General features: G+C 45.3%; 1 protein-coding gene across 2 annotated transcripts; it reads left to right on the top strand.

The window, feature by feature from the left end:
• The first annotated feature begins 2,576 nt into the window (after positions 1–2,576).
• Hoxa1 (homeobox A1) lies at positions 2,577–4,069 on the top strand. Of its 2 annotated transcripts, none has more exons than XM_090332304.1 (2): positions 2,577–3,237; positions 3,690–4,069. In XM_090332304.1, the coding sequence occupies exons 1-2, from the start codon at positions 2,577–2,579 to the stop codon at positions 4,043–4,045; spliced, it is 1,017 nt and encodes a 338-aa protein (XP_090188430.1). In that variant the 3' UTR covers positions 4,046–4,069. The 2 variants fall into 2 exon arrangements, with proteins under 2 accessions (XP_090188430.1, XP_090188431.1); XM_090332305.1 differs by lacking the exon at positions 3,690–4,069 and having other exon boundaries at positions 2,577–2,939; positions 3,143–3,202.
• Positions 4,070–12,018: the final 7,949 nt, after the last annotated feature.

The raw sequence follows: 12,018 nt of genomic DNA, 5'->3' as shown, positions 1-12,018 counted from the left end.
GTCTAAATTTGAGATCACAAGAAAACACCTCACTGGCTTCCAGGAGAAGGAGGGTGTGTAAGTGAGTGAGTGTGTGTGTGTGTGTGTGTGTGTGTGTGTACGCGCGCGCGCGCGCGCGTGGGGGGGAGGTGGTGGGGGGTGAGAAGAGCCCAGAGGCCCAAACTAGCAAAGAAGCAAGAACCTCTGGGGTGGGGAGGAGACAGCCTTGCGGTAGGTATTTGGAAGCCAGGAGGACAGTACAAACCCTGGCTAAGGCCCACAAAGAGACAAGAATGCGGCCAGGGGAGGAATCAACAAGCAGTGGCTGAGAGAACAGATCACTGGGAAAGCAAATACTCTACACTGCCAGTAACCCCCCTCCCCCAATCGTGCATCTTACACCCCAGGGCTCATTTATCCCATTGTAGGAGGCCTGGGGATAGCAAGGAACACGCCAGTGAGAAGGGGGCCAGTGCCTCTGCCAGGGACCTGAAACTGAGGCAGGAGGAACTTTACTCCCTGGGCTTCCCTTTAACCGTGCTTGGAGGGTGGGTCAAAGGTCACAGAGAAATACCTTCGCAAAAGGAATTATATGTGTGGGTTCAGTGGTATGGAGGGAGCGTAGACCCAAAAATCTGCATGGATTTTCCCTCATGGAGTGTTTGGGGGGGGCACATTGCTATATGTAGAAAACGAATGCAGAAGACTTGGGGTGACTAACACAGAGTTGTGTTAGTCTGGAGAAAACTTCCTTTTCCTAATAGGTTGGAGAGGTGGAGAAAGTAGAGATCCCAAACCACATATAATCCTTATTACTAATTTCATCTGTTGCAAACATCAGAATAAAATTTATGCATCATTGTCTGCAGGCTGTTTAGGTCGTCTGTGATCTCTACTATTTGATTAGGTCAATTCTTTGCTTGCCCTTTTCTCTACAAGCCCAGGGTTGACATGAAACCCAATAGTAAACAACAATTAACAGCCCCATCAACATCAGTGCAAGATGGGGGTGGGGTGGAGCACAGGATCCCTGGTCTAAGAGGACGCTTATATTTGCTTTCCCTTGGGGAAAAGACTTGAGGGTCCATATAAGCAACTACACTGTCGGTTGGAAAGGGGAGGAGATGCTGTTGGGAAAGAGGAAAATCCCATCCATCCACTCTCAGCCATCTGTCCCCAGCCCCTCCCACCTGCCAGACTCCCTCCCCCCGCCAGGTGTGAAAATTGAGGTTGTGGTGGAAAAAGAAGGCTCTCCAACTACTAATGTGCTCCTTCAGGAATATCTCTCTCTATATATCTATATCTCTCTCTATCTCTCTCTCTATATCTATATCATGACTGGGGTGTGTGTGTGTGCGGGGCTCTGCATACTTTGCAGAAGCTATTGGTTTGGCCCTGCGAGGCCTGGTAAGAGCGCGCAGGCTCCTGGGTCTTGAAGGGCCGGCAGATGGCCTGAAGAGCACCCCCGGGAGGGCACGCTGACCACGTCTGCTGGCGTCATCTCTTCCCCACCCCCTTCTCCCCTCAAACTCCCACGGCCGCGTTGCCTAGGATCTGGGAGGGCTCCCAGGGCAAAGCTGAGACGCGAAAGAGAAAGGGGCGGAGAGCGGGGGGGGGGGGGGGGAGGGGGGGAAGAGCGCCCGACGAGCTGGGCCGTGCCAGGCCTTTTTCAGCCCGCTCGATTTCAAGAGCTCACTCGCTCCCCCCCCACCCTCCCCGGGGGTCGAATTACATAAGCTCTTCATTGCTATGCTAATAGACTGAGGAAGTTTCCAGGCAAGGACTCAGAGAGGAGGGGGAGGAGGGAAGTTTCTTTTTATCCTCGTCCTCCCGGCCACGTCCACCCGGGTCCTCCCAGCTAGTCCACTGCACCCGACCTAGTCCATTCTGAGCTTGGAAAAGCCAGTGGTACAGCCACGCCCTGCTCCACGGTTCTCTGAGCTCGTCACAGTCCCCACGGCTTCGCAGCTGGAGCTGCCGGGTGGAAGCCGCCCGGAAAGCCCAGCGCACGGTGTCCGCCAGATCCCCAGCTTTCCGGTTCCGCGCGCTCCCAGCTCCACCGGGATCCACGAAGCCACCCAGTGATCTCGGGATTACTGATTCCCGCCCCAGGAGAGCCGGAAACCCTCATCCCTTCTCACCTCTGGCCAGTTCATCTTTCTGATCTCCGTGGGGAGGGGGCGGGGGATGCCGCCTAGCCCCCACCTCCCGAGGGAGGGGAGCGGAGTCGGGCGCGCGCAGCCTCAGGTCCCCATGGTTCCAGCGCTCTGAATCTGCCTTTGCAGCCGCCGCAGCTGCAGCTGCCGCCGCCTGGGCTGCCTGGGGGGGCAATGGCACGTCACCTAGACTGAGGAGCGCCGGGGATTTAAATGCCACTGAAACAGTGATCCATCACCGCCGGAGCCCACAAACTTTCGCAGCAAGCTCAGCCATTGGCTGTCAAAGTCACGTGCTCCTCCCCTTGCGCCCTCCGCTCGCCCGCCCCCCCGCTCGCGCACTGTACATTCATATCATTTTTCTTCTTCGGCCCCATGGAGGAAGTGAGAAAGTTGGCACGGTCACCCAGGGCTTCGCAGGACCGGGTCACTCAGTGACAGATGGACAATGCAAGAATGAGCTCCTTTCTGGAATACCCCATGCTTGGCAGTGGCGATTCCGGGACCTGCTCTGCGAGAGCCTACCCCTCCGACCATGGGATTACAACTTTCCAATCCTGCGCGGTCAGTGCCAACAGCTGCGGCGGCGACGACCGCTTTCTAGTGGGCAGGGGGGTGCAGATCAGCTCGCCCCACCACCACCACCACCACCACCACCATCACCATCATCACCCTCAGCCGACCACTTACCAGACCTCTGGGAACCTGGGGGTGTCCTACTCCCACTCAGGCTGTGGTCCCAGCTACGGCGCGCAAAACTTCGGTGCGCCTTACAGCCCCTATGGGTTAAATCAGGAAGCAGACATAAACGGTGGGTACCCCTCGTGCGCTCCCGCTGTTTACTCTGGAAATCTCTCATCTCCCATGGTCCAGCATCACCACCACCACCAGGGTTATGCTGGGGGCGCAGTGGGCTCGCCTCAATATATTCACCACTCATATGGACAAGAGCACCAGAGTCTGGCCCTGGCTACGTATAATAACTCCTTGTCCCCTCTCCACGCCAGCCACCAAGAAGCCTGCCGCTCCCCTGCGTCCGAAACGTCTTCTTCAGCTCAGACCTTTGACTGGATGAAAGTCAAAAGAAATCCTCCCAAAACAGGTTAGTCCTGCTGGTCAGAAAAAGCTCTATGATTGATTTTGGAACGAGCTGGTTCGCCTAGTTTGTCATGGAAAACTAATAATGATTTTTTTTTTTTTGAAGAGAAGGGTTCTTGCTTCTAGCCTGTGTTGTAGGTTGTGAGGAGACTGCCCAGGTGGGTTGGGGCAAAGGAATCTTTGGGTTTAAATGTTCAGGACGTAGGTGTGTAACGTGTTGCAGGCGGGGGGTTGTAGGTGGTGATAGTGTTTCCTTAATATCTCCATTAATCACAGACCATGTTAATGGTTGACTTCAGGTTAGCACTTCACACCTCATCACTCACCTTCCCCAGCAGGGTTTGCGTTGCGAAGTGTCTTGATCAACCTGGAATATTGCCCTGAAGTGTGCAGGCATCTTCTTATGGGTTGTGAATTTTGACCTTTTCTTCTCCTCCTTTTCTTTCCCCACTCCAGGGAAAGTTGGAGAGTATGGCTACGTAGGCCAGCCCAACGCAGTGCGTACCAACTTCACTACCAAGCAGCTCACGGAGTTGGAGAAAGAGTTCCACTTCAACAAGTACTTGACCCGCGCCCGCAGGGTGGAGATCGCTGCCTCCCTGCAGCTCAATGAGACCCAGGTGAAGATCTGGTTCCAGAACCGCCGAATGAAGCAGAAGAAACGTGAGAAAGAAGGGCTCTTACCCATCTCTCCAGCCACCCCACCTGGAAGCGACGAAAAGGCTGAGGAATCGTCGGAGAAGTCTAGCTCCTCACCCTGCGTTCCTTCTCCTGGGTCTTCTACCTCCGACACTCTGCCTACCTCCCACTGAGGCCGCCTGAGCCCCAGACTCTGCAGCCTTGGGCTGGGATTCCTTATCCAAAGCACATTCTTAGCTTATCTTCCTTTCCATTTTCAGGCTCTCTCTCTCTCTCTCTCTCTCTCTCTCTCTCTCTCTCTCTCTCTCTCTCTCTCTCTCTCTCTCTCTCTCTCTCTCTCCTCCTTCTCTCCATCCCTCCTTCCCTCCTCTCTCACTCCTTTCCCATCCTAACTGGAGAGGCTCCTGGCCAGGTTACTGTGTTTCCAGAGAATTCTAGATACTTGGTTGAAGGTTAACTCCTTAATCCACACTGGGTATCAGCAGCAACTTCTGAGGGGCTCTGACAACCCTCCTTGCTTTTAGCAGATTTCTCAGCCAATGGTCTTTCCCTTTCAGCTATTCTTTGGAAAGTAGTTCCTTTTTGTCAGCAAAAACCATGCCCACAAGGGAGGCATTTCATTTTTTATTTAAGTGTATACTTACATTTCTCCTCTACGTTGCCCTTAAAAGTAGGATAGAGAGAAAGTTTAAGAGGTCTTGAAAGAAGAGATGCACTATGGATGTGCTCACACAATTAATTCACCTCTTAATTTAATTCGATTTCATGTGAGTTTGCTGATTGTAAATACTTTGTCCTGAGAGATTTATCTTTATACAGATTTTCTAGAAATGCTTAGAGTAGGTGAATAAACCAGACAGGGTGGACAAACTCTCAAAAACTGGTACAGTTTTACATGTGATTAGAGATGAAAGAATAAAGACTTTCATTTCAACCCAATCAGATGCCTTTGAGGGTGCCCCAAGTTGTTCTTTCATTGAATTTGGAAGGTCTGAAAAGCACAAGGTTCAGAATCCTGGCATCATGAACTCTCTTCCAACCCTCCCCATTTCTTCTTGCTTCTCCTGACACCTCCATTTAAAATTTGTGTTGGGTTGTTAGGAACCTAAGGGTATTATTCAAATCAACTTTTTCTTTCCACCATTATCTTAGCTGGATATGATGTATTTGCAGCTCAATTGTTAATGTGATGGATGGCACAATGAATGTATAATTTGTGTGATTCGTGAATAGTCTTTTGCATGTCGCACAATGTTTTGATGTCCCTGATGTACCACACTGAGTTCTATCAGTTATCCTTTGTGAACTTATGATATTCCCCATTTCCTGTACAATCATGAACAGCTCTGAGATCTTGGAGTGATATGATCCAGAGCAGAGTTTACGGGTCTTAAGATGTCTGTAATAAATATATTCCAATTTCAGGTATGCTTAAGTTTCTGTGTATTTTACTGGGCTACAATGCGTTGCTTCCTAAAAATTTACAAGTGAAGGGGAGAAGTGTGTATTTTCAAAGAAGTGGGCCTATTCCTGAATTAAATGACTTTTCCACTATCACGGAGCTGGAGCTACCCCTATGAATGTCATTTCACCTTATCAAATGTCTATTTACTGTGTTGATTCTCTTTTAAAACAACAACTCCTTTATTACAATCTGGATTAAAGGTGGGAAAAATTGTGAAGAAACTTATGAAATAGACCTATTTTTGCAACAAACATAGTTACTTCCTGGGTCAAGTGCTAACCTTTTCACCTCTAGCTGAATGATGACATATATATAAACAGAGTCTCCTTCAAAAGCTGAAACTGTCTTCAGTCAATCTTTCTTCACATCAGTGAACCAAGAGTGAAGAGTCTCACATTTAATTACCTCTTGCATAAAGATATTGTGAGGATGAGCCTCCCCTCACAATCCCCTCCTTCTATGTTTTGAGATTTGTCATGTAGTGTTCCAATATATTCCATCTCTAAATTGAATATAATCTGTTTTTGGTAAACCCTTGTGTACCTCCATCCATTTTTTAATCAACATTCATTCCAAAGGCTCCCCATCCCTGCCTCTGAGTTGTTGATCTTGTTTCCTTCAGACTCAGCTTGGATTTCATAGGTTGGATTTACGTGTGACTGTAAAGAGTCAACAGTTCTAATTTTATATAACTCAGGAAAACATTTTTTTCCCTCTAGGCTCATTAGATTCTTCCAGGTGAGTTGGTGGAAAGCCACCTTGAAATCTTTCAATATCCAAGTGATTTCAGACCAAAGCAATGTATTCGATCTTCCACAGGGAAGCCAGCAAATGATAGGGCTCAAAGTGGCACTCTTCCCACACCACTTGTCACTTTTCCTTTACTTTTAACACATCTTTGGAGGCTTTGAGCCCAAACAGCAGAGCAGAAAATTCACAGCTTCACAAATAATTACAGGCATATATCTTCCTCCCCCTCCCAACCATGTTTTTTTTTTTTTTTTTTTTTTTAAGGATTGGCAGGAGAGAAAAACCTGCAAAAAGAACTTGAGATTTGTAGGCCTTCTAGAGCACCCTTGAGATTTTCCACACATCCCTTTAACAAGGGGAAGCTTGGATTTTGCAGGCACTGTGGCTGCGGCCATATCAAGGGCGCCAGTGCTGCTGGGCTCTGAGGTTGCGGGTAAAAGTGGATGGAGAACTTCAAAGGCTGCGAACCTTCTCTTTCATTGCCCGCTTGGCCTTACACTGTATCTTTTGTTTATTAGTGTAAGACCACACAGCAAAACAGATGGCTGGTTTCCAAATACTTTAATGTGTTAAAGTATCATTTGCATGCCACTGACTTGATTTCAATATCTAAAAGCAGGGCTGGACCTGCTGGGATCCCAGATTCCAATCTTCAAGGTGCTGGTTTTAATGTAGCTGAGAGAAGAGAACGATAAATTATAGCAAAACATCCCTAGCCTTCTCTAGGTCATGGAATAAATCAGCTAACAAGCAATGCATTTAGGAAACATTAATATACCTTTCAATGAGGAAAACATTTGTATCTTTTTAGCTGTCCCAATCGATTAAATCAAAGGCGCTTAACACATCTTATTTCAAGGTCTCTCTTTTTCTGTTTTGGTCTCAAAGGAGCACCATTAGCTTCTTGAAAAATGACAGCAATTGTAACTGAAATTACCTAAAGGAGGAAAACAGAAAATAACATTTTCTTGATAAAAAATAAGAGCTAGGATCTCTACTAAGGACCTGGAATCATTGCAATATGAAATTCATTTTCAAATGCTTTTCCTTCACTTCTTCCTCAGCATTTACCTAACTACTCCCTAAATTCAGGATGCCCTCAAACGAGGCTGAATTGAATCTTGCTGTGACTCTGTGCCTGCTCTGGGCTTCACCTTTGAAAGTTTACTTTTGGAGGCTATTCAGATGCAGTGGTGTTTTCCTCTGGGGCAATCAGATTCAAACCGATCAATATTTACTCAGTCTGAAAGGGTTGTTGAAAAGGCTGCTAACAACAAACTGCTTAGCTGCTCACCCCTGTTTAATCTCAGGTTCACCGAAAGTTCAAGAAGAGATGAATGCAGTGATGGGTCACTTTAGAATGAGTCCCAGCGGTTTATCTGAGCTCTCAGCTAAAGGCAACAATTATAGTTTCATTCTTCTTTGGTAAAGAGAGCAACTTTCCTATTATTCTTTTGCTAAACAATGTTTACTAGAAACTTAAAACACTTTCCTCTTCCCTCCTCCTTCTACTTCCCCTACATTTTTTTTTCTTGGAAGCTTCCAGCTACCCTTCCTCTGCCCCCTCCTCTAGTTTGCTGCCAATCCAGTAGGTTTCATTTGACTTCAAATAAATTATGTGAACTATTAAAAAATACATTAAATCCATCTGATGGAAGAAATTCAATTTATTTCAGATGCCACAAGCTATGAAATGAAACCCTCTGGGCCATTAGAGTTTCTCATTGGGAAAGTACAGGACAAGATTGAATTGAAATCCATTTATGTTTCACTAATATCGACAACCAGGGCCCCAATATCCATCTGAAATTGGTGTTCAAACAGGAGTGGAAGGGAAATTAACTTGTACCAAAGCAAATACTTCAAATAGAAAGTCAACTTTAAGATTTTATACTTTCCTCATGCATGAGGCTTTGAGAGATGAAAAAAGGAAGAAGAAGAAGAAGAAGAAGAAGAAGAAGAAGAAGAAGAAGAAGAAGAAGAAGAAGAAGCAGCAGCAGCAGCAGAAGGACCCAAGGCAGCCAGTAGGGAATGGTGGGCAGAAAATACTGGACACAGAAGCTAATTGCTACAGCTCTTCAAAGGTCAAAGTTCATGTAATCACTGCATAAATGCATACTAAATAGGGATTTATTAAGCTTTTCTGATGACCGAGCACGTCGGTGAAAAATGGTCACTGCTGTTGGTGTTTCTTCCTTCAGGATAATCATTCTTTAAGTAGATGCAGGATTTTTATTTACTATTTTGAGAGACAAGCAACCATTCTATTGGACAGCTTTGAGACTGGTGTGTGGACAGATTTTCTCTAGATTGGATGGGACTGTAAAAAGCACTCTTAGAAATGCTCCTGTCTTTTTCAATACACAGGGGCACAAAAGTTAGCATGCCTATATCAAACTAGCTCACTGGGTGGCTAACTCTGGTGACTGTCTGCCATAAATAAGCCCGCTTTCAGCTTCACATTTCTCAGAGCACACAGAAATTCTGCTTTAGAACTCCCTTTATAATAGATGATCAGAACTGAGTGAGACTTGGCTACCTAACCTCTTATTTATGGATTCAGGAAGGCACACAGAATTGGATTGATTTTATGGAGAGCACATTGCCAATAATCAATACTGACTTCCTAAATAAAAATCAGAATAGCTTACAACCTGAGTGCAGTGCACTTTTAAATTCTAAAATTTGCATTCAATTCTTTCACTCCCACTTATTCTATGTAGTTTGTTTCAATCTGGATCTTTTTTTTTTCTTCTGTTTTTGCTCTATTGACCAGTCAAATTCTTAATTTTGAGGCTGTCAGAATGATTGAATCTTTGAACTGTATATTCTATCTTGAACAGTGAAGATATGATTTATTCATTCTTTAAAAGCATACATTCTTAGAGTAAAATCATGCATGTGCTTTTATTAAAACCTATTTTCTAAATAGAAATGAAAGTTTCTTGCATCCAAGTTTGCTCTCCATTAAAATGGCAAAAGGTACTAGATAGAAGGAGTTTCAAAATATAAGGAACATTCCAGGGGGGGGAACCCTGAATCTTTTTCATAGTTTTGTCCTTGATTTTCATGTCTCCTAACTTGTTCTACCCATTCTTTTCCACTTAATTCCCATCTTCCCCACTTTCTTCTCCATCTAACACACATTTTTCATATCCACATCATTAGCATAAAGTTTCTTTGGATCACAATTTTCTGCATTGTAAACATCCCAAGAATCTCAGCAGAACCTGTTGCTCAAAGGACATCAAGGGCTGGCAGGGTTTGAAGAGCTAATCTTAGAAACTTGGAATCCTAGGAGTGCCTGTCCCTTGTCTTCGGGAAAAACATCAGCCATTTAAATAGATAGTTAATTTAAACAGATAGATTTAAATAGATAGTTGACTTCCATTACAGAACTGCAATCCCACTAATCCATCCATTTCATAGGGGTTACATTTTTGTCTCAAAGGAAATAGGGCAACCCTGAACTCCAACTGTATCCTTTGAAATATGCTTGAAAGGTTGCATTTTGTGTTTATTGGAAATAAATGAAAAGACCTACTTTCCCCCCCAGCGTTTCCAGGCACAACTGAAACACCTGTCTCCATTTTTTAAAACAGTCTATTAAGATTTATTACCATTAAAAACCTGTTGAAAAATGGTTCAGCCACAAGGCCAATCTATAGAAATCAGATTGTCTTATGTTTTCATGTCAGGCTTATGTGGTTTGCTTGCAACCTCAAATGAAAAAGCATTAAGCTTCCCCCACTCCTTTTAAACCGCGTTGGACATTTTACTAATTATAATCTGCTTCGTTTTAAAAGAAAAATCATCACACTGCCATAAGGCGAATGCAGAAGGAAATGATTTAAAATGGTAAGGCTCCCCTCCTCTGTCTTCCTCCCTCAATCCTTTCAAAATAGTAGAAATATGGCTCAGGTCAAGTACGAGCGGGAATTTTCCACCCTGGGTCTCAGTTCAGGACGCGCAGGAAGGAGACTGCGGTCCAAGCCCAGGAGCCAGCTCAGCGCCGGGCAGCAGGGCGTTCGGCCAGCGCAGACACTTCCTCGTGGCCCGGCCAGGGTCGCGTCTGGCGGGGAGCATCCGATCTGGCGGGTGCGAGGGTCGGACGGGCACTCCATGGCGGGGTGGCATAGGGCCTTCGCGACCCCGCTAGAACAGCTCACATGGGGTGGACAGAGCTAGCTTTCCTTCTCCTAGGCCTCTAGTTCTCCAGTCCCCCCTCTCTCTGGGATCCATCCAGAGCCTGCAGGGAAGCGTATGGGATCCGCCGAGACCAGCAAGCAATGTGCAGGCCTGGCGGGTACAGGCAGAGTCTGCCCGAGATAGGCAGAAGGGAACAGCTTCCAAGCCCTTCTCCAGCCTGGAGCTTTAGATAGGTCTGAGGGCTGCCTTTCTGTCAGCTGGCATCTTCCAGGGACTTAGAAGGAGGCCTCCTATGGCCTGGTTCTTTTCCTGTCAGCATGACCCTCCTTGCAAGTATTACTGAGGAGTGGTACCTGACTTGCTGAAAAAATTTGAGCTAGTATTAGGATTCAAACTCCAGGCCTCACGGTCTTGCTATTCTTGCTGGCTCATGACTGACTGGTGCTCTACTATTTGAGCTAAGCCTGCAGTCCAAAATTTTTTTTTGTATTAGTACTAGTACTAGAGTTTGAACTCAGCACGTGGGTGCTATCTTTTAGCTTTTTTTTTTTTCTCAAGGATAGAGCTCTACCACTAGAGCCACACTTCCACCAGTTTTTGCTGATTAATTGGAGATAGGAATTTCAAGGACTTTCCTGCCAGGACTGGCTGGCTTTGAACCATCATCCTCAGATCTCAGCCTTCTGAGAAGCTATGATTACAGGCTTGAGACACCAGATGCCTGCTTTGTTACCAACAAAAACCCACTGGAACTGTGAAGTAGACTAATCACATGCATTAGTATTGACTTCCCTAGTGGATCTCAAGCTTCTTGAGGACAAGACTCTCAACTTCCAGTAAAATGAAACCACTGGTCCTTGTAGTAGACAGAGCTCCAGACTGGAATTCAGGATCCATGTGGGCTTAATTTTCATGTTCTATTTGTACACATGTAAGAAGTACAATGTGATCTTTTGGCAACATATATAATTATATGTTATATATGCAGATATGTATATGTCAAAATAGCAGGAGTATATATATATATATATATGACTGATCAACTCAGAGACGTTAGTAACTTTAAACTTTAACCATTTCTTTATTGTATTTTCAAATTCCTTTCTTTTCTATGCTGATATATATAAAGCACTATTATTATCTTGATCTAACTCCAAATAAAACAACAGAACTTATTCACTTTATTATGGCCCTCTGTTGTTGATAGCCTCTAGTAACCACAATTCTACTCTCAGTGTGTATGAGATCACATGAAATGTGATTACGTGTGGATACCTTTGTTTTGTTTTTCTCATTCACAGTAGCAGCTTGGATCCCCTATTCCTGCATCCTAGGGATTAAAACTTCAGCCTCACAAACATGTGCTCTAATATCTTGGCCCTCTGAAGTCCTTAGTTATAAAATAAGATGGCTGTTCTTGCTGCCTTTAAGATGTCCTCTCATATTTATGTGGTTTCTCAGTATCCTGAAAAATCTAAGTTGGGATTCTTCTGAGCCACGTCCTCTGACAAATATTTTATAAGTGTTACCTCATGCAATCTTTACTCAGGTCCCTGATCCATTATTTTGAGCCTGTAGAGATGCAACAGGAGTGTGGTCCCATGATGATAAATATTTCATCCACTGAATCCAGAGTTCAAATTCTCCCCTGCCCCTCTCTCTGCTAGTAGTGGGATCTGGGCACTGTCCCTGAACTCCTTTTCTTCAAGGGTAGTGCCCTACCACTTTGCCACTTTCGTTAACTTGTTAATTAGAGATAAGAATCTCAAGGGGACTATCTTG

The sequence above is a fragment of the Megascapheus bottae genome, chromosome 5 (assembly GCF_031878675.1).
Source record: "Megascapheus bottae isolate mThoBot1 chromosome 5, mThoBot2.hap1, whole genome shotgun sequence".
Taxonomy (NCBI): domain Eukaryota; kingdom Metazoa; phylum Chordata; class Mammalia; order Rodentia; family Geomyidae; genus Megascapheus; species Megascapheus bottae.
Note: the sequence above shows the minus strand (reverse complement) of the source record. Positions and strands in the feature narration are given on the sequence as shown.